The 21834-nt window shown below is 37.8% G+C and overlaps 1 protein-coding gene across 1 annotated transcript in view; it reads left to right on the forward strand.

Annotated features, from left to right (window-relative positions):
* The window catches only part of LOC124409521 (acetylcholinesterase), a 92285-nt gene extending 76368 nt beyond the window's left edge, over positions 1 to 15917 (forward strand). Inside the window, exons 4-6 of the mRNA XM_046887232.1 lie at positions 10507 to 10670; positions 13259 to 13416; positions 15567 to 15917. Coding sequence (XP_046743188.1) covers positions 10507 to 10670; positions 13259 to 13416; positions 15567 to 15697 — 453 coding nt within the window. The 3' untranslated portion in view covers positions 15698 to 15917. The remainder of the gene's footprint in view (positions 1 to 10506; positions 10671 to 13258; positions 13417 to 15566) is intronic.
* Positions 15918 to 21834: the final 5917 nt, after the last annotated feature.

Genomic DNA, 21834 nt, shown 5'->3' on the forward strand with positions numbered 1-21834 from the left:
CGCTTTCCGGAATCTCTGACGTTGAGTAAAACGTGACGGATAAAATATACTCATATTTTTGCAAACACTGACTCCTTGAAAGTCGTTCTGAAACTACGCGATGATAATATTTTCCCTGATGTTTCGATACCTTAACGTTAGTAACTTCAGACTCATCTTCACCTTCAATTCTGATCTCAATTCCAGTGGTCGACTTACCGTCATCCCGCATCCTTGTCAATGGATTAACAAATTCCGTCTGTGGATCCGTGGAATGTCAAAAAAGAACGTGAAAGGTGGCAAACGGTGTAAGAAGACGTTGAAAATAAAAAGCTCAGGGTGTTATTCTTCACGATTATTCGACATCGCGACGGATTTCTCTGAGTGACTTGAAGGCGTTGCATTTTTTTTGGTGACTTTTTTTTTAACTACCTTAGTAGATCAACTATTCATGAATTCAGTTCAAGCCTGACTAACAATTTGGGAGCAGACTTAAATTCATGGACATTCAGGCTCGTAGTCCTCAGCAGTGTAAACACGTGTCGCAAATCCTGCTTTCCGAAACAATGTTTGACGACGTGCCGTTGCATAAACCGACGTGTGCTCAGCACGTTCGCTTTTCGGTCAAACGCTTTTCTTGACAGTGAATTTGTCACCGTGCTTACTGCGCAAGAATTCTTCTGAATACTTCAGCCCCGAAGCAGAAGCATGCAAGTTAGCAGGGTTAACATGACCGCGGAGCTTTCGCCCAATCGGTAAAGTAGTTTCTGTTTTTATCCCTTCGCGAGCATGTTTCTCAATGCGAGAAAAATAAAAAGAAATAATCAGAATCAAAGGCACGTTTGACAAAGATCAAGCGGAGAGTTTCATCGCCGGGCAAAGGGAAGGGACAAAATACAATCGTCAGGACGCCCGGGCATTCTCAAAAAGTACTTGCAAATAATACCGATCGAAGTCTATAAAGAGGCATGCCGTCATATACCAGCACTTTCGAGTAATTGATTAAGCATGGTCTCCACCTCCACAAGTATACTTGCGAGAAAGAGGATCGTGAGGAGGGGATGCGGTTGAGTGGATGTCGGCAGAGGTCATCCGAGAGACAAGAAGTCCTTCAGGACTCTGAGCTTGAGGGGCGAAACCGCGACCACGACGCGTCAGCTCGACACCGTTTCCAAATTCTGCCCAAATACATACATGGGGGTATGTGTACATATACATATACATATTACACCCGCCATATTTGCGCATTACACGTCAGTCACTTGGGGCGCGTAACTACCCTTTGTATTATTATTTTTATAATTGCCGCAGGAAAGAGCGCCGGAATTAAACCTCGTGTGCGTGTCTCACTTTTGCGGTGTATAATTCAGTAGTGCATGAATATATATATATATATGTATATATATATTTGTGTGTGTGTGTGTGTATGTATGTATACATAGGAATATATAATATATTCCGGAAGCCCGACGTCACTTCGGATTACAATGAATTTACCAGACAGTTCTCGCGACTAGTTACCTCCGCGTTGACGTGACCGTATTCTATACACATCTACATGTCTCTCTGTATATGTATATATGTATGTATGTATGTATGTATGTGTGTATGCGTATGGATGTATAGATATAGAGACGTGTTTGTATAGCCTCCATATTATTCCGTGGCGTGACCAAAGCCAAGGCTAGAAAGTCAGTCAAACTTTGTTTCGTGGCTATATGTATACGGTGAAAGCAACGTCGAGGGATGATTAGACTTTTCAAACTCCTCAAGCACCGCCCGCGCACAAACTAGAATGATAAACTAGCTTTGTGTGCATGTTTCATGATCGGGGACCTTGGCAAACGGTGGGAATACTCGAGGAGGATTCGAATTTCGATATTGAGGAAATCAAAAGGTACGGAAAAAAAAGAGTCCAGTTATTGTTATTGTATCATCGGTACAGTTTTATATGCGGGGAAATTAAGCGTGACAGCTGATACTTGGCATCTAATTGAAGTCTGGCACGCAGATTTCGTACGGTGGGAAAAGACGGTTTAAAAGACAAGAAATTCGCATTTAATGGGCATTTCGTAAGTGGGGCGAGAAAGTGTACTCAAAACTGGTTTTCAAAAACAAAAAAAAAAAAACGAAAAAAAAAACCCAAGTTATATATATATATATATATATACATATATTTTTTCACGATGCGATAATAAATTGATAATTTCACGTACAGTCATAATTACCTGATAATCTCATTAGAAATCATTTTGTAATTCTCGAAATCACACTTAAATCGACAATATTAAAATATAATTCTACGTAAGTAATCACGAAGGTAATCACTGTCAGTCGTGGGAAATCATTTATGGTTACAAGAATACCTTTCTAACCTTAATGAATCATACGAAATAATATCTCGTAATCGACCTAGAAAATTTAAGCAATCACGAAATACTTAGGTAATCATAGTGTGAACTTTCACTACGGTGAAACAGCCCCGGTAGAACCAAGCTTGACAACGAGCGCAGCTGCAGGCCGGAAACTTGAATCACCTTGGCGTCTTTGTGTCTATGTATTTGGTAATCAGTAATAGCGACCAAGAGACAATGGAATGAGCCGGCGTCATTTAGCGGAGCATTAATGATCAGACAGCGTTGACACCTGGCCCCTGGAACCCAAGCGATGTTAATTCCAAGCACAACCGGGTTCATTACGACACTCTCGGCCAACTTGGGACTCACAATCAGTCTGACGACGCCGAGTGTGGACTCAAGGATTCGAGTTGAATCAGGAATTACAATCACTCGTGACACAGGTGCCTGCCAGATGGTTTTATGGGCGAAAACAGATCGCACCTGCCAATGGTGACTCGGTACGGCTGAACCACCGAATCCGTAGGGACATTTTTACCACCGTCACAATTTCGGGTGTGGCGGGTTTTTTAATTGACGATGAAATCCCGACGACAGGACCACCTGACCATAAATCTACACGGTATTTCAATACCAACCCGCGCCAAGGTTTAACCGAGCATCGTTTTTACCCGGTTAAATGCAAACCGGTGTTGATCGACGTCCCCGCGATTTTAATTGGCTTTTCGAGCGGACAGCTATTGCATGTCCATTTTCGAATTTCGCGCCTCCCTTCGAGAGCAAGTCTTTCTGACACGCAATCATGCGAAAGCGGATGGTCAAATTTGAATTTGAAAAAAAAAAACATCCAACAAATAGCTTTTTAAGGGAGAATAAATTTTCAACGTTTTATTGTTTTTTTCGTTTTCTTTTCACGGTTGAAAATATCTTCGGAAAAACGGCGTCCTTGCAGTGTACTTCTCTGAGACCGTACAGATTATCTGAAACAATATTTGTAAAAAAAAAATTTCATTAGTGTTAAAGCCGTTATTTTGCTATGGAGTATTTTTTTTTATATATATATATCAAAGTTGACACGATGGTGCGGAGTCGAAAAAAAAGTATCGAATTTACCATATTTATTCGACAGTTGTTCGTTAAAAGAAAAAAAAAAATGAAGATTTCAGAGAAAAAACCTTCCACCGTAAGATAAAGAATGGTTAACTTTTCTTTTGAGAGTTTATACTGTTTTGAAAAACCATATTTCAAGGAAAACGTATTTAAAGTTTCGAGTGTGCGAATTTTCATATAAATTGTCTATTTACGATCAATCGGCGATGTCAGGTCCATTCAATATCCCGTCTATACTATCGTATGATGCGAAAAAAAGTATATACATTTTTTTTCAAACCTTACACTAGGATGATACCTTAAACATTTCGGAGCAAAACTCGATTTTCGACAAAGTAGAGAAAATTGTAAATTGTGGCAATTTCAATTTGTTTCTTTTCAGGTACAATTATAAAAGTTTAACTAAATACTGGTTTTCTATGTCTCTTTATGCTCATGTTTTTTTCTTTTACTCTTATCGATTTGGTGCAACATTGTAGAAATAAAAAAAAAAAAAAAAAAAAAATCAGAAAAGAAATCCAAGAAATTTGAAAGATGATGGTAAGTTGGCAGCATGAAATTTCTATATTAAAAATTTTCGTCAAATGCATTTTTTCTTCGCCAATCGAACCTGCATACCTGCGCAGCTGCGGTCCGATTGTAACGATGAGTAATTGATATTTTTCATTCGGACTATCGATACTCGATAATTGATTCTCACGTGTGAAAGCATAGCGACGCATATTGTATCGTTATGCACATTGTGAAGCTGCGCTGACGGTAACGAGCTTTTGATTTTCATTTCCTATTTGCGTTTATTTACTGGAATACGTACGACGACCCGCCTGCCATTCTATGTATTTACCCATCGTGACGTTGTTTCCCGTTCATTTTCCACTCGAGAGTGGAAACAATAAATCGAGGGTGTTTGTTTGTTTTTTTATTTTTTTTTTAGTCCCAAGATCTTTTATTACGATCTCCGGACGGCGAAAAATATACCTTTTGGGATTTCTTCGGGTAGATTCGTTTTTTAATTATACCGGTACCATAATTACTTTTGCTTGGGGTATACGTATAGACCTACATATAAGTCTCGTCACCGTCTCCGAATTTAATTACTACGCAACGGTAAAAACACATTCGGGATTTTAGGTGGCGTTAATCCACGCTATCTGAATCAACTCAAATTAGCAATGTATACCTATAGAAGTTGAGTAATTATCACCTCCGGAATCCAATTTTCTTCTAATCACTATGAATTTTAATTAACCTGAATTAAGAAGATGGTGAAACGAAACAAAAAAAAAACAAAACAAAACAAGCGATCAAGTAGAAAAAGAAACTGAGAGTATACGAGAAACTAATAGTTCCTGTAGCATTTGTTTTAAATAAAAAATGGAAGCTCCACACGGGGAGTTGAAATTCACTTGACGTGAACAAGGGATGGTTCGAACTTTGTCCCCGAGTTTGATCCAAGCCTCAAGGGTCCGTCGAACGTATCCAAGGAGAAAAGTAGTCGTTACCGGATCGAGGGAAGGAACGAACTCACTCACGCGTGTAAATCCTCCACTTATCTTTGATCACTTCTTCCTCTCCCGAGTTTCGAAAGACTCGAGGACGACGATCCCTACATTATTCCCTGGGACTCCCTTTTTTTCGGCTCGCACGTTCCTCCGTCTTCGTTTGGTAGTCTAGTCCCTCCGGATCTAGACACTCGCCTCGAAATTCTAGGTCACAAGATGATCCCTCCATCCCCGCGTCTCGTGTGAAATATAAATGCACCTCAAAATATGAAAGCGGTCAGCTGGCGAAAGCGTCGTGAGCTGATGTACTGAAATAGCTCACTCAATATTTCACGAGCTAATTCTTGAGTCCTGTGGGTCACAAGTGGAGAGCGAGGCTCGCCCCCTAGGAGGGGCTAATTGGATCGTCGATGATACGAGAGGGTCAAGTGTTGAAAGGTGAACGAACACGTAGCGATACGAGTATAACGAGCCATTATCGTACTCGCAATACCATCGATTTTCAAAAGAACGAATCCGGCCGCTTTAAGCGAAACAAAGAAATAAAAATACAATAAAAAAAAAAAAAAATCACCGCGCCAAACGCTTGGAGCATAATGTAAATCTTGGCCAAGTCTCGGCCACGTGGCATATAAAAAAAAAAAAAAAAAAAAAAATCCACGCACCCTCTGCCACGAGATTCCATGGGGACCAATATAACGTGTCTCACGGTGTCTCTTTTACTCCTGCTGATTTATCGCCGGACTCTTTACTATTTACGCAAATTATATACAAACTTGAAAAGCTCAGCTTAAACGCGCCAGTTAAACTCGAACTTTGGTTGAACAGTCTGGCTTACCGAATACACAGTAGTCCTCCATCTTTCTATAGCTACTGACTGAATTTATTCTACAGAATAACTGCTCCTGGATTGAAAAAATTGGATCATTTCGTATGAGAATTCATTGGGGAAATTTCTTTTTTACTTTTTTGTAGAGAGCAGTTTTAGCTGATCATAAACTGTAAACTGAGAAAGTAGGTGTAGGGACATGACCATTGAGGTGGGAAGAAAGCGGAAGAAGCACCGCTAATCGCACTGGCCAAGCACCTCGTGCATAAATCACTAGACTGGCTTCGAACACGTCGCAGTTGTACGACCCTCGAGGTCCCTCGGGGATCCTCGAAGACCCGAATCCCACCCCCTGAATCACCCCGAGAAGCCCCGAGACATTTATATCGATGACGAACATCAAAGGTGACCTCGAGCCGCAGCCTTCGACCCTCTTGGAAAGAAGCCGAACTTTTCAGTGGTGAGTAGGAGGGAAGGATAAAATGAAAAAAGAGAGATAAAAAACAAAAAAAAAAAACACACACACACACACAAAAATTAATGAATGGAAAAGTAAAATGTAAATCAAGTAAGACGCACGGATTCGCCAATTTTCACGACAAACATCGTGTACCGATCCTCCCTTCTTGTACTATTTGCACTCTGCGTGTGTTTATACCGTGAATCGACCGAATTAGTATTCTCGGTGTAAATGTGAAAATTACATTCGTTTCATGCGACGCGCGTGCTCCTTTGAATTATTTAAACATGCGCCTTTCGGGGCTCGCGAATTAGTCAAATCAAAGATCCAGGATCACGTTAGAACCACTCTGCTATGATTTGGAGAAACGAGAAAGGAAAATGAGAATTAGAAAGAAAAAGCAACGTGACGAAAAATCGATTTATGTATACCCGGCCTGCAACGTCGACGCTTTCATGCTTTCCGAATTGACGTTCTTAATTATTCAACACTCGTTGATAAACCCAACGTTGCGAGCTAACGATTCCACTCTTTTTTGTAATGTCAGTTTGTCTGGACTACTCCGTCGTTATACTTACTTTCTGATTACACTAATTCGGGATTTTGGTAAATTCGATTTTGAAAGAAGAACAGTATGATGCTGTTTTGAAAAAAATTTGCCCCAGTCGGCAAAAGAATTTATAGAATTTCTTTTGTGGAATTAATTATACCGACATGTTTATAAAATAAAAAATATTTTTGCCCAACTGGGAAGGAATTTTTTTCTCGAAAGGAAAAAACGAGAGAAAAATTCCCACAATATTTTCATCCAATCTTTAACCTCCCTTATTCGAACAGCATCGATAATTCTACGCTCTTCTCGGTACTCGACTCGAGTTGTAGAAGTTTTTTCACGGGATACGAGATGCAAAATATATAATTTACGGAAATACGAGAACGCGTAACGCGACGAGCTTACTGCAGAGGTGAAATTTTCCACCAGTTCTACCACAAGCATAACTTTAATTGGTGTGCACAACCTTTCATTTCAACTTTCTCACGGGCTACTTTGCTCCCGCGTCAACTTTGCCGGGTAGCGTCATTAAAATGTTTAATTTGTCATTACGACGCCCTTTTTTCTTCCCCTTTTGCACACCTCTCGTCTGCTCGTCACCCGCGAGCTGCGAATTCAAACCTGAAAATTTTCTTCGCCCGGCAGTTGGTGGTCGTATAATTCTCCAAGCATTGGAACGATTTTTATAAGACAAATATTTTGAAACATCAGGCATACTTTGAATGAAAAACAAAATAGAACTTCGGTACGAGTCAGGATCGTGCGATAACTTTATTTAAGGGTAGATTTTCCTAAAAGCCCGCCACAGTCTGAGCTCCTAATGTTTTTATTTGGCCAATTTTTAAGGCACCCGGGTTACGTGACCGAAATACCAAAGTCGAATCTTCTTCTCGAAAACTCTCCAGGCATATCCAGCAGGGGAAACGTGTTCACACGTGTGCAATCCCCCGGGAAGAATATAATGGAAAGAGAAAAGAAATTGCGATATAGGGGTTGGGGGCAGTTTTGCCACGGATTAGAAGAAAAAAGGAGACGTAAAGAACAAATGGATTATAAAAGAAAAGAACCGAAAAAAATCTCCCTCCTTCGTAATACAAGTTTTGGACTTCGGAACCTGAGAAGATTCCTGTAAATTAGGGTAATTTCAGGGGTGGGGGGAGGCAAAGCCGAGGCTACAGAGTGGCGTCGGTTTAGCCGGGTGCTGTAAAAGGGTGAAAGCGTATATATAAAACCGGATGAGCCCTTCCCGTTGAGATTCTTGTCTGCACGGTTATTCGCGTCGTGCAGCTTTCGTAATCCGACGTTAAAGCCTGCGGAATAAACGCGTTCAACTCGGCTCCGAAAATCCCAGCGTCACGCGTCGAAAAGTTGCGGAAAATCTGCCGATTTCCATCAGTTACGTAAAGGTATTTATGTATGTGGATATGATGAATTTTTTTATTTATTTTTTTTTTTTTATCACGCTCTGAAACGACAATTATATACGGATTTACGTTGAACTTCCGCCGCGGTCTTTTATTTTCAACGTAATTTAATTTATCCTCATATTTATAGGATTTATAGGATTTTGGTGAGAACGAGTAATTAAATCTGTAGGATTATCTCTTAACACGGAATTACTTTTTATCCTTGAATCTGAAATCAAAAGAGAATAAAATAGGTGGGAAGTGAATGAGTGGAGGAAATTTTTGTGGATATAAAATAGGGGTTGAAGGGTGCTGGTTACAATTTTGAGTAACTTTACCCTTTGGAGAGTAAATGTTTAATTTGTGGCTGGTAAAATTTGCAAAGTTGCTGGGGGATGAAATCGGCGAAACACGTTTCAACCGGCTGCAAGACAGCAAAACTTTGCTTTCTCTCAATGATCAAGAGATAACGTCTGTCCTCGACGAGCAAAACACAATTTAGCTCGAGATCTACGGCGCGGAAGAAATCGGGATTTCTCGTTTGCCGGCTGAGACTGGCTGCTGCGTTTCAATTAATGCGACTTATCCGCTCGAGTTATTCGGGTTAATCCGAGCTGCGGAGAGCCGAGAAACTCCGTCGGCTCCGTGAACTTTGACAACTATTTTTCCATCGCTCCGTGGATTCCGCGTGAGGGTAGCCGGCGATAAAAACGGCGGGAGGGAAAATAGTTTAGAAAACTAGTTTGAAATTCGCCGCATACTTTTCGACGCCAAAATCTTGTCACAATCTCAATTTATCGAGATCATTACTCGAGTTCTTCGCATGGCAAGACATGTACTTGGGAGACTTTCCTCCAAAACTTTCATCCCCTCTCGTCTCAATCCAAGTTTTCTACACGCGTTTCGGAAGCACGAATTTTCCCACCCTCGAATGGAGCTTAGACAATTCTCAAGTCGAAAATTGCCTCGAAGCTTAGCCCCGGGCGCATAATTATTGTGAAATTCGTCAGACCGGTGAAAATATTCTCGAGTCTCTCCTTGTCTTTGAAGTATGGTGGCTGCAGGGATCCGATATTCCGCCGTGGTGAAAATCCCGCTTTCCTCTCCCGGATTCCCTATGCTTCCTACCTTCCGCCTAGCTGCCTCTAGGGGATGAAACCGAATAAGATCCCGGCGTAGAGTCAAAGGTCAGAGAGGAGCTTTGTCGGGTGGTAGGTAATATTTCAAAAGCTGGACTGCAACGAGTTACAGATTTGCGAAGTCGGAATTTAAGCTGGGATGGAACTGCACAGCCGCTACATCGTTTCAGGTTTCATACCGTCGCTGAATATCATAAGAAAATTGCCGGAAGACTTGTGTGGAACCATTTTAATAGTAATAAAAGGCCGGTTCTCGATACAGATTCCTACTACCGACATCTTACTCAGACTCAAACCCTTCTCTGCAATGTTGACCTTCGAGTCGGTACAGCAGCGAATTGATCGCGGTGACGTCACCGCGGAGAAGGGTTCGAATCTGGGAAAGATGTCGGTAAGTATCGGTAGTAAGAATCTAATTTGAAAACAGGAATTACGTCCGCTTGCGGATTAACTCAAATCAAAAACGAATCTCCCCTCAAAAGCTCGGAAATATTTTTTCGTTTCACGATACTCGTTGTCCTATCTGTGATTTAATCCGATAGTCATTTATCGCCATTTTTAGTATTGAAGTTATTTTTTTTTCCTTCTTACCAACCCATCGAAAGTTGGATCGATTTTCTCGACTTAAAAACGTCGACTTCTCTACTTGAAAGATTCTTCCGGCATGTTTGGAGTGATTTTGTTAAGCGTGAATTCCGAACGATGCTTGCCGCCGGTAGCCCGAAGCTACGTGGTAAACAGTATAAATATTTCACCTGCAACTTAGCTCGCTCGACCGTACAACTCTCCACCAGAGTTACCCCCACACGCGAAGACCTGTCTGGATGTATTATTCAAAACCGCGCTCAGTCAAATCTCAAACTTTCAGCTGCTGCACCCGGCGACGACGATAAGCTCAAAGGTGGTACACGTCGACCACCGCACTCATGTAACTCATCTTGCCCAGGCAGACTGCGGTTCTCTCTGACTTATATTATTTGCACGGTGTATTTCCAGTATCTCGTAATATGTACTGCAGTTGGAAACGAGGAGAGAGAAAAAAAATGTGGGTAAATAAACAATTAGACGGCGACAAGTCTAGCGAATGCATCATCACTGTTATTATTTTTATTTTTATTGTTATTATTTTTATTCTTACGCGATACATCATCTTCTTGTTTCTCCGTTTCAGAGGACAAGCACCAATCTTTGGGGTGAATGGATGGGCGTCATGCACGGGGATGAAATCGAATACGTATTCGGACATCCTCTGAACCAGTCTCTGCAGTACAACAAAAAGGAACGGGACCTCTCCCTCAGGATGATGCAGGCATATTCGCGATTTGCGCTTCTCGGGTAAGTGTAACAAACAGCAAATAATTTCACCAGCAAATATAAGAGCCTTGTTCTATATTTCCTCTTCTTATACACCCTTTCAAATATTATATGTATATCGTTAGTTTTCGACAAACCCTTGACCAGAATTATCCTAAACAAATTTCAACAACAATATACAGCATAAAAATCGATCGCATCGATCCGTTTCTAACGTATTAACTCGTTGAATCTGTTTGTTGTTACTTTAATCACCGTTAAACCCTTAATCTTTCAATTATAATTAGAAGCAGTTGATGCGATATCCGAGGCTAAGGCTACGCGAGGGTAAACCCGAACAAAGATGCGACACGTGATAGCGTGTCTCGTATTGTTATTTCCGATCACGTACGCTTGCACCACCCGATGGAATATTGAGCCGAAATAAGCCATATTAATACATACGTACACAGGCGGTCATGAATTATTTATGTCATTTATAGGCTGGAGGGTGGCATGGCGTCCGGGAAACCAAGTACATATGTAGAAACATTTCCCTTGGGAAGTTCTAATCGTTGATATATTGATTCGGACATCGAAATCACCTTCATCTTCGAAACTTCATCCAAAACTATTGTCATTATTATCCTGGGCATAATGACGGTGTAAAAAATATTCCGTATACTTATCGTTCTAAAAATTTTTCAAAAGAGCATAAAGAAAAATAAAAAATGTGAGTTAGAAAATGTCCAAGGGTTGTTTTTTCGTTTTTTCTTCCCCCAATTACAAAAGCACTCGACGCACGTTTGATTAATCGGTGCGAAACGTTCGCCTCTCCTCGTCGATTTACCGACGGGTAATATCTCACTTTTTATTGCTCCTGGTAAATATCCACGTCACAGGTAAACCCTGCAGGTCGCCGGCTACGGATAAATTAATCTGGATTTAAGGTCATGATGACACATGGGGCGTGTAGCAGTTACACCTAAACTGCGTTTCCTGTGTTTTTCTACCTCCGTCTTTCTCCATCTTCTTCTTCTTATCTTCTGCTCAATTTTCTCATTTTTCTTTTCTTTTTCCCTTTTTTTTTTTTTACCCTCTATACCCCTTCCCGTAACAATGTCTCACCGCGGCTTAACTCCTTCCTGTAACATCGAAACTTCTGCGATTAATTCTGATGAGAATTTATATACTGTACGAAGTGAATATTTCTAGTTGTGCAGATTGGTAGGATGAAATTCTTGACTGTTTTTGTTTTTCACCAGAACCGAAATTCACTATAAATGAAACTGATTCCCGTATAATTGTATTCGGAAAATCTAGTATGTGTTGAAATTGATTTTTTTTTTATTATGGTCGTTCACGTGGTAAACATTTTTTTGGAGCTTTTACTTGTTAGATTTAAGCCTCATTCAACTAAGCGATTAGATTTAAAAACGGTAGCAAAAATCAAAAAATTCTTTATCGTCAGTTATAATCACAATAAGTAATTATTTGCACATCTTCTTCCGTTTGGAGAAAAATATTTGAATCGTTGTTGAAAAAAACATTCGTATTTCCTATTCGATTTTCTTTACACAAAACCGTAAAGACGGTTTGTAGAAGACGAATCGAAGTCAACTTGTTGTGCAATGGGGTGGAGGGATGCGGGGATAATGCGAAACGACTACCGCAAGATCAATCCGAGATATTGATCAACACCCGTTGTATACTTACTTTCGTTGATGTTACTTCGACCGAATCGCTTCCGCAAAGGACGAAAACGAATCGAGCATTTGATCCGAACGACGATAGGATTCTTTCCTCCCTTTCCTTTGTGCCCCTGTTTTGCTCTTTCTTTCTTCCCTCCTTTCTTCTCTACTTTCCCAGCGACTCTCCAAGTTTATATATAAATATGTATACCTATACACATATGTACTCGTAAGTTTGTTTATGTATATAATATAGACCGTATCACCCTGAAAGCGAAAACAAAAAAGAGACAACCTCCCTAAACTTTTGGGGAAACTTGTTGCGACTCGAGGTCGAAGAATTATCGTTATTCAATCGAGAAATTCGATTTCTTCTTCTGTTGACCCAGGCAGACTCGGTGTGGGTTTCGGGTAGTTTCCCGGTAAGCGTGTATAAACTGGAATTATATGTATATGTATACACGCTTTGTTTTACCGCTGTAAGTTCAGCGGGGTAGGAAGAAGCTTGAGCTGAAAAGCACACCCCAGAGGCTGCTATAATTCTCTCGCCTCTCTACCTCTCGCGATTCTGGCGAAATCTCTCCCCTCTTATTTCATCCCCTTTACTCTCTTCTCTCTCTTTCTTCTCTTATTTCTGCAGTAGAGGTCGGTATTATTACGTGGTTACTTAAAGATTATATTCGCTCATTGAAAAGCGATTCTTGTTATATATTTTGCATATGTTGTACCTATGATGAAGATTGAATATCTCGTGGTTAAGAATCTGAAGGTACGCAAATATCAACGTCGATAATTTTCAGGGGGATGAAAGAAAAAACAACACAATTCAAGTTCCCTTTTATTCATCGATTATACGAACGAGGCGTTGTTTTTATGTTGGTTTAAAGAAAATTTCTCGCACTTTTCGCTTGCGTCATCGTGCCAATTTATTTACTTCAGAAAACCGATGGCTGAGGGTGTCGAGTGGCCAACTTATTCGAGAGATCAACCGCAGTACTTCATATTTGACGCGGAAGAAAGCGGCCTTGGAAAAGGTCCTCGAGCAACATCCTGCGCGTTCTGGAATGAATTTCTTCCACGGCTAAAGGACGTTCCTGGTATGTATTATTCGAGATAGATTTTTTTTAAGTTCCTCTTTCTCTGCTTTCACCACGAAAATGAAAAGTTGACTTTTCACTAATTTTTAGATTGACGCTGTGTGCACGTATGAATGTGTGTAATCAGTTTTTCTGTTCAACGATATTTCGAGAACGAATTCCTGGATTTCAATGATTTTGGTCTCAATTGATGCGGCTTTTCCAAAATTAGAATTGATTAGATTTTCGCTTTTATCTGTTCGATATTTCTTGAATTATTTAAACAACAACATCACAAAGAAAAACCCGAATCACTTGCTTTTCTCCAATTCTTTCTACATTTATTTTCGCAACACAAATTTTCATCCGTCAATCCTGCAAAATTTTAACAATCTAAAGTGACTGCCTCAGTATCAACATGAACCACCGCTTAATCACTCAATATTCCTGAACGCATAACATTCCTTTTTCACACTCTTCCTACTTTACTTATTGTAATCAACTTCACTAATCTATATACGTGACGACATCACCTTGTTTTGAAACTCAAATCCAAGCGCAGGTTATAAAGCGGAACTCACACAATTTTCCTTCAGTGGCTCTGAGAATATCATCGTTTATTGATCGAGGATGAATTAAAAATTAAACCAATGTTGAAAAAAAAAAATCAACTATTTCTCAGCAAAATCTAGTGCGACATAGACGTGTAAAAGGATCCGAGTTGCGAAATTGAGATAAAATTAGTAGACCCAGTAGAATACAATAATTACGAATCGATCGATAGAAATAACGCATATAACAAAATAAAGTAACAACATATAGTTTTTTCGTCAATTCAAAGAATACTTCCGACTTGAGTTTTGAGAAAATAAAAACATCCGATTTTTTTTTAAACAGTCTAATATAGTATACAACATTATATTAATGTTATTAACTTTTTGCGGAATGCCAAGAGTATTTACCTCGGCAACAGCCGAACCCATCACACAACAAAACCGTAAGCCGTACTCGCTGCATCGAAAATTTCCACCCAGATGGGCGTCAGTTAATAATTTGGCGATTGTGTTTGCTCGTCCCTAAACATACAAAATCTGGAAATTTCGCATACGGGCATCGCGAATTGTCTAGCTGGCGTGTGGTTGTGTATCAATTTCCAATCATCCCTGACAGTATAATGTGTACCTTCGCATAACGTACGTGCATGCATAAATATATGTATAAAATAATTCGCATTTCCGCGGAGAGCTTGTGCAGAAATTTCGACGCTATAACCTACCGTTGGATAATAATTGTGAAACTTAGGCTTATCGTAGTCATCAGGTAACGCGACCATCTAATTTTCTCTACCAACCACAAAAACAAAGATAAGGAAAATAAATAAAAAGAAACAACCGGGTGAAAACGAAAGGGCAATTAACCTAATGGTGGATCGAAAAATGGATCGCGCGATTCCGGTGACAAATATTTTGAAAGACTAACCTGACCATGTTTCTGTTTCCGTATTGCATAAGTAATAGGTATATATATAATAGATTATCGGGTTGATTTTGTTAATTGGTTTTAAGTGACGAAGGACTAACTCGATTCGTTAATCGTCGGCACGTGAACGGTTTAATCGATAGCCATCGGGCGATAAGCGGTGCAATCGTCAAAGATACGGCCGAAGTATTCCTAGAAGAAAAACAATCCACCCCTTCGGGCTGCATCATCTGTGGCTTCTAATGCACAAAATATAAACGTTCCGTAAAAATTTCCAAGCAAAATATAATTATACGGATAATTTTTCGATCGAAAAGATAATTCTTGGTTGTAGATGGAATATCTATAATGAACCGCGCTGGCCGATCGCGTTCGAATAATAATGCATTTAATTCGCTGTAAGGCGGTATAATTCGCGATAAAATTGCAATCGCTGCCGCATTGCTGAAATAACAGGTTGCGTGATATCGAGGCTGTATTAAACCGAGTGAATATTAACCGCAGCATTAAATTGGATGGCCGGCTTTAATAATCCGTGTAAAAATAACCCGAAATGAAAATAAGCTGTGAAGAAAAAATTGATAAAATAAATTCCATCAGATTAGATTAAATTAAATTAAATTAAATTTTAGACGTGTTTTAATATTTTTCGATCATTTTTTCCTACTTCCTTAATTATTCCTGTGTTTCAGATCCACCCGAGTCCTGCGACGGAGCTGTTGCCTCCAGCGTTTCAGCGGGTGAAAGTCGCCTCTACGATTTCACATGCAGTTTCATACAGCTAGTTTCCTGCACGCTGTTAACGGTCCCGATTATTTTCTAAGATAAGAAATAGAAATAAAAATAACAAAAAAAAAGGAAGAAAAAACCATCCCCGTCACACTTTCTCGATGCAGGCTGTAATAGGCAAGCCCAAAAAATTCCAAGACGTGTCCCGATTTGGACGATACGGCGTGTTAAAGGAAAAGGGATAACCTGAAGAAGGAAAAGTAGTCGACGAAGAAGAAGGAGCCCGTGATTTTCATCAAGTTGAATATCAACTTGACCCGATACAATTTGCTCGCAAAAACTGTCTAAGCCACGCAGGTCGCAAAAATTGTTTTGTAAAAAATTGTAAGTGCACCAGCATCGAAAGTTAATATCCGCGTCGGTCTGACCGATTTTTAGATGCTGTAACTTGGTTCGAATCGAAGACGAATCGGGATTGGAGAGAGAAAAATCATCACCCAGAAGAGAAAACAAAGTAGTAGAATAAAAAAGATAATATTCACGGAGGCAAAAATTAACCGAAAAGCGAAAGCAGATGGTAAATAAAAGGATGCATATTTTTATTGTTAGAATATAATTGCATAACCATTTATTGTTTATGTAAATATTAACGTGTGCGATTATTTATAATTGTGTGATAACCATCGTATGTAGATAAGTTGTTGGACATCGTTTAGCGCTTAAACACTGTATTAACTAATTTGGATTACCAAAATCTAAAAAAGAAAAAAGGATAACGAAAGGAAAAAGATTCTTTTACAGAGAGAGGATAGACGAGCTGCATCGGCTTTTGAATGTCTGAATTTCGACGCGACGCAAAGCTGCAGAGAAAAATTGCGTGTCCGAGCTTTGAAGGGCTTTTCTGAATAAAACATTGTCCGTTGATCGTAAATATTTTACAACCTATAATTCGAGGGTTTATGGATTAAGTCGAACCCCCGCAAGGATCTGAAAGCACCAACTTACCGTGCACCGCACGCGCGCGTCGTTTTTTCACCGTGTAAATAAAATTTCCAACAATTTTTCTCGATCTCTGTCGGTTGTTTGAATGATCCATGTTTTATGCGTGGCCGTTCGGGCGGAGAGATCGCATAAAAATGACACGCTGTTCGGTTTCTCAATTTTCGAAAAGGTCTACGAAACTGATTTGAATAAACAAGGAGGTTCCATTATCCAAGACACTGCGTGTTTCATCCAAAATGATTTACAGTCCTAACGCCGAACGTTAAGCGGTATGATCCAAAATCCGAGAGACACTTTAATAAAAAATAGACAATTTTCCCCTTTCGAGAATAGAATAAATTATATACGTATAAATTAAATATAAAATGCATTATTATCCCGTGTGTACGTGGGATTGTTATTAATTTGTCAATTAGATCATCACAATCGATGTGTAAAAGTATAAAATGTCAATCGAATCAGTGGGCTAATGTAATAAATTTTAGTACACCACACCTAATGCATAATCGTCACCTACGCCTATCGTATTATAACATTTAGAACGCATCCAAAAATATACAAAACAGACAAACAAATGTAACGGGTGAAAATTTATAATTTCAAATTATATAATATCGCTCTTGCGATGTCAATGGAATACGCGTGCATTCGTCTATTATACGACATGCATGCCTATGTGTGTATATATGTGTATATATATATATATATATATATACAGATATATATACAAAATGAAGAGGACAAACAGATTTCAGATATCGAAAATAAGTCATATATACAATAATTTCGTAATTGACTCCATGAGGTAAGCTGAATGATTATTATTATTATTATTATTATTATTATTATTACAACATCACATATTATCTCGCAATCTATTACGTTGATTATACATAAACAATTTGTGGAACAACAATAATAATAATAATAATAATAACAATAATAATTATGATAATAATGATAAAAACAACAGCAACAGCCACAACAATAACAATAGGTTTAAAGTAATAATAATAATAATAATGATAATAGTAGTAGTAGTAAAAATAGTAGTAATAAAAATAAAAATAATTTGTATAAATTAGGTTTATGGTACACCGTGTATAATCGTGCTAGATTTATTGTATCATAAGCACTGTACAATAGGTGCATACCTACCATATAACGATATACATACGTGTATTATATAAGTTGAAAACGAAAAAGAAAAAACAAAAACAAAAAAAAAAAAAAAAGAAAAGATAAGAAAAGAAATAAAACGATAACTTTGAAAGAGTCTGATAGAACACCGAAAATAAATAAATAATAGGGGAAAAATAGGGAAAAGGGATAGCGATAAAGGTATATATATATATATATATAATCGAAAATATCGGAAAAATTGTAGCGCTGAGATTGAAGAGTGCATCTCGTATATAAATCTGGATAAGGTAGGTAGGTAGGTAGGTAGGTAGGTAGGTAGGTGTAATTGTGCCTGGATATGATATATGTGACACACTTTGGTGTAAAACAGCGCAAGTGTAAGATAGACGAGTACGAAAACAAGGTCGAGATGATACTCCGGCGCTTCTAGTGCGCGAAGCCGTGTAATTCGCGAGAGCTTTTCGTGCGAAGTGCATACACGGTGTGCAGTGTTCGCGTACTAGGCATACGTGTTTTATACAACACATATACGTATACTTATCATGCACGTATAATGCATTGCAGTTTGCATTGCAGGCTGCAGAATTCATACAAGGTATCACGTGCTCGACGAGTGCGGATGCGAAACAATTGTGCGATGCAGTTGCAACCGGTAAGAGAAAAGAGTATAAGATTGCCTTATGCGAATAATAAAGATGAAAAAAAAGATATTATGTCAAATGGGAATGGATAATAGAATCGAGGCGTGTGACTGAATTTTTATTTAACGGATTCTTTCAAAGCTAATACATATATAATACTATAAGGTAATTATATGTATGTCACGTGTGTGTTATATATATATATCTTATAAAAAAAGTAATCAGTAATAATAATAGATGAAAAAAAAGAAAAAAACGTAAAAAAAAAAAAAAAAAGAAGAAGTTGTAAGCAGGCCGTCGACGATGAGACGATATTGCAGAAAAATAGTCAGATTAATTAGTCTGTTCACGGGACTTTTTGCCTGATGTATAATTATATGTGTCCGTAAATTGTCGTTTAAGGATTTATAATGATAATAATTAAAAGAAATTAACTTTTTATCCAGGGACGATTTTTGCTGACGACGATTATTTCATCATTGCTCGACTTGTAAATTTTCGTTTATTATTGTGTGCGTGCGTGCGTGCGTGTGTGTGTGATTTTTTTTCTTTCTCAAAATCACATTCTACGCATTAAATATCGCGAACGTACATATATTAAATAATAAACGGTATGAAATATATGAAAAGAATATTAAAACACGCATACTAAATTGAAAAAAAAAAAAAAAAAAACAACGCTGATAAATGATTACCGTACCAGTCCGCAAAAACGACTCTAAACTTCAAGCGCTGCTGCGACGACTATACGTATAGCTGTACCTACAATTAAACCATGTTATATTATACATATTATACTGTTGATATGGTGAAAATATGTCTACACAAATAATACAAGTCGAAGGCAAAAATTTACCTTAGATATAAAACGGAAAGGAAAATTTAAAAAAAAAATAGAAGAAGAAAAGTTTAATAAAATAAACCACGCCACATGACATTTAAGCTATTTACACATATACTATACTTACAGGTATGGCATATGCATATATATATATATACGTGAATCTTCCATTTGGTACATATCACCCGTAACGATAAAATTATTATTACCATTACTTATACATATATATTGTCGATGAAACTATTGTTGTTATTATCATTACCATTATCATTATTATTATTATTATTATTACTACTACTGCTACTACTACTAATATTATTATTATACTATACTGTTATTATTGTTATATACACTATAAGCTATGGAAATATATATATAGTACTCTTATTATTTCGATTGTGCGTGTAGCGCTGTATAATTAATATTATAGGTATAATAGATGGATAATATTGATAGAATATAGGGTAATGTTTAGATATTTTGATGAATACAAAAACGGAGAAGGGAAAAAATTTAAAAAAAAAAGTAACAAAAAAAAAAATATAAAGAAATAACAAGGTTGATATTTTTTAAAACAAATTATTCCAGAGGTCTATACATGTAAGTGAATACAGATATTTATATATTGTTTGATATTCTGCAGCTACTGCAGTATTGCTCATCGATTTATTAAGTGTATGATGTGTCGGAGTTTCTTCATACACTGCAGCAGTTTGAAACGCGGTTTTAATGCTAAGAATCATATAATTATGCTCAAGATTTTGGGGCCAGTCAAAGAGAATTATAAACGAAATGAAAGAAAATTAGCATGCTTATTAATTTTAGATGGAAACATTCGGTTTTTTACTGTTTTCTTTTTTTTTTTATTACCATCACACATCGCACGTAACGTTATTATAAAAATAAATTTTCCAATCATTCGGGCTCATACCCGAAAGGGTTATCAAAACAATAAACAAACAAACAATTAAACAATTAAATAAAATTTTACAGTTATACGTGCATATTTTTAGTCAAAGAATATATTCAGAAAATTCTTTACAATTTTAATAGCTGCTGCTTCCGTTTATTTTATTTTTCTTCTGTTTCTCTTTTTTCTCCTTCTTTTGCTGGCTCGGGATGTAAAGAAATATTATAGGAGAATTTGCACGAGGTATAATCATGATTATGCGCGCGTTCGAAGAATAATACAAAAATAAATGGGCAATCTGTACAGCAGCATGAATCAGTCGTGTGGGTAGTTGTTAGAAAATTAAAATACAGGCTTAACCGCGTAATTTCTATATATATACATAATTTATTTATATGTATATACATATATACATACATGCATAAATATTGGAACGCAGAACCCGGCTTCTTAGGCAGTAAGCACCTCATCACATATCACTAGCAAATAGCTTTACCTACGTGTAACAATTATGGCAAATAGCCGATTTAACAATAACATTTGAATATATTAACCTAGCACTAGATTTGTGCCTCAATTACAAACGCTATTGTACAGGTACATATACTATATGTATATATATATATGTATTTTCGTTTACTCGCATTGTATATTCGACGATCACAATATTGTTCGATGTCACTGCATCTTTTTTCTAATTTCTACGACAAAAATCATTATTTTTTGTGACGTCATCGGCATGTACTACCTGTTAATAATTTCAACGGTGGACAACGTTTCAATATAAATGATGTAGAAAATATTATGATCATCAGGCTAGCAGCAATGTTTTTGTGACGATTATTATCAGTTTTATTATATATTATTATAATTATCACTGTGGTTATTACTATCGTGATTGTTCTTGTTATACTCAAATACTACAGGGGGATTTTGAAATTGTAATTACCGACGGAGCATGTGTCTCAAAGTATACATATATAGGTACGCAAAATTAATATCGAGTGCGACTTCGCTAAGGAATAATGAAATTCTATCTAAATCAACGAACAATATCATTTTTATTTCTTATTTTTTTTTTCCATTCTTACCGCTATCAATATTTCCTATACGTACAAGCTAAGAGGGATTCCGTATTAATTGAGTTGACTGTATAATTAATGCGTGCAGAAGACGGTATGATCGTTGATTACGTTTGAACGGATCTGGGAGAATTCTGTACTTTGCGTTTGATACGAATAAATTGTAATGAAATTCACGAAACGTGCGGGGTAAAAACGGAGAAATCGTCGAACGTTTCGTCGCAATTTTCTAACTATACTATACAATACGTACTATATCGTGGGAAATTCTAGTCGGAATTTTCTTTTTATTCCGAATTTTTTAAATTATTATTTTATTCCTCCTATTTTCATTTCATTTAACGAGACTCATACAGCTGCGAGAAAACGCGCGGCAAGTGGAAAAAGGAGGAACGTTTCCGCGTTTCCGTAAGGGAAGCCATTTCCTCTGATATTAAAGTCTCCGCGAATTCTCCCCGCCTTCTTGCTTCCCTCCGCGTTTTATATACTTCGCTTTCATTTCATATAAATGTGTATATATATACCTACATATTATACTCCCACCTGTTACCTGTCATTCACAGATTTCGTTTTCGGCTAACAATTCGCTCGCTAGTACGGGTGATCGGATTT

Source organism: Diprion similis, chromosome 1 (genome assembly GCF_021155765.1).
Source record: "Diprion similis isolate iyDipSimi1 chromosome 1, iyDipSimi1.1, whole genome shotgun sequence".
Lineage (NCBI taxonomy): Eukaryota > Metazoa > Arthropoda > Insecta > Hymenoptera > Diprionidae > Diprion > Diprion similis.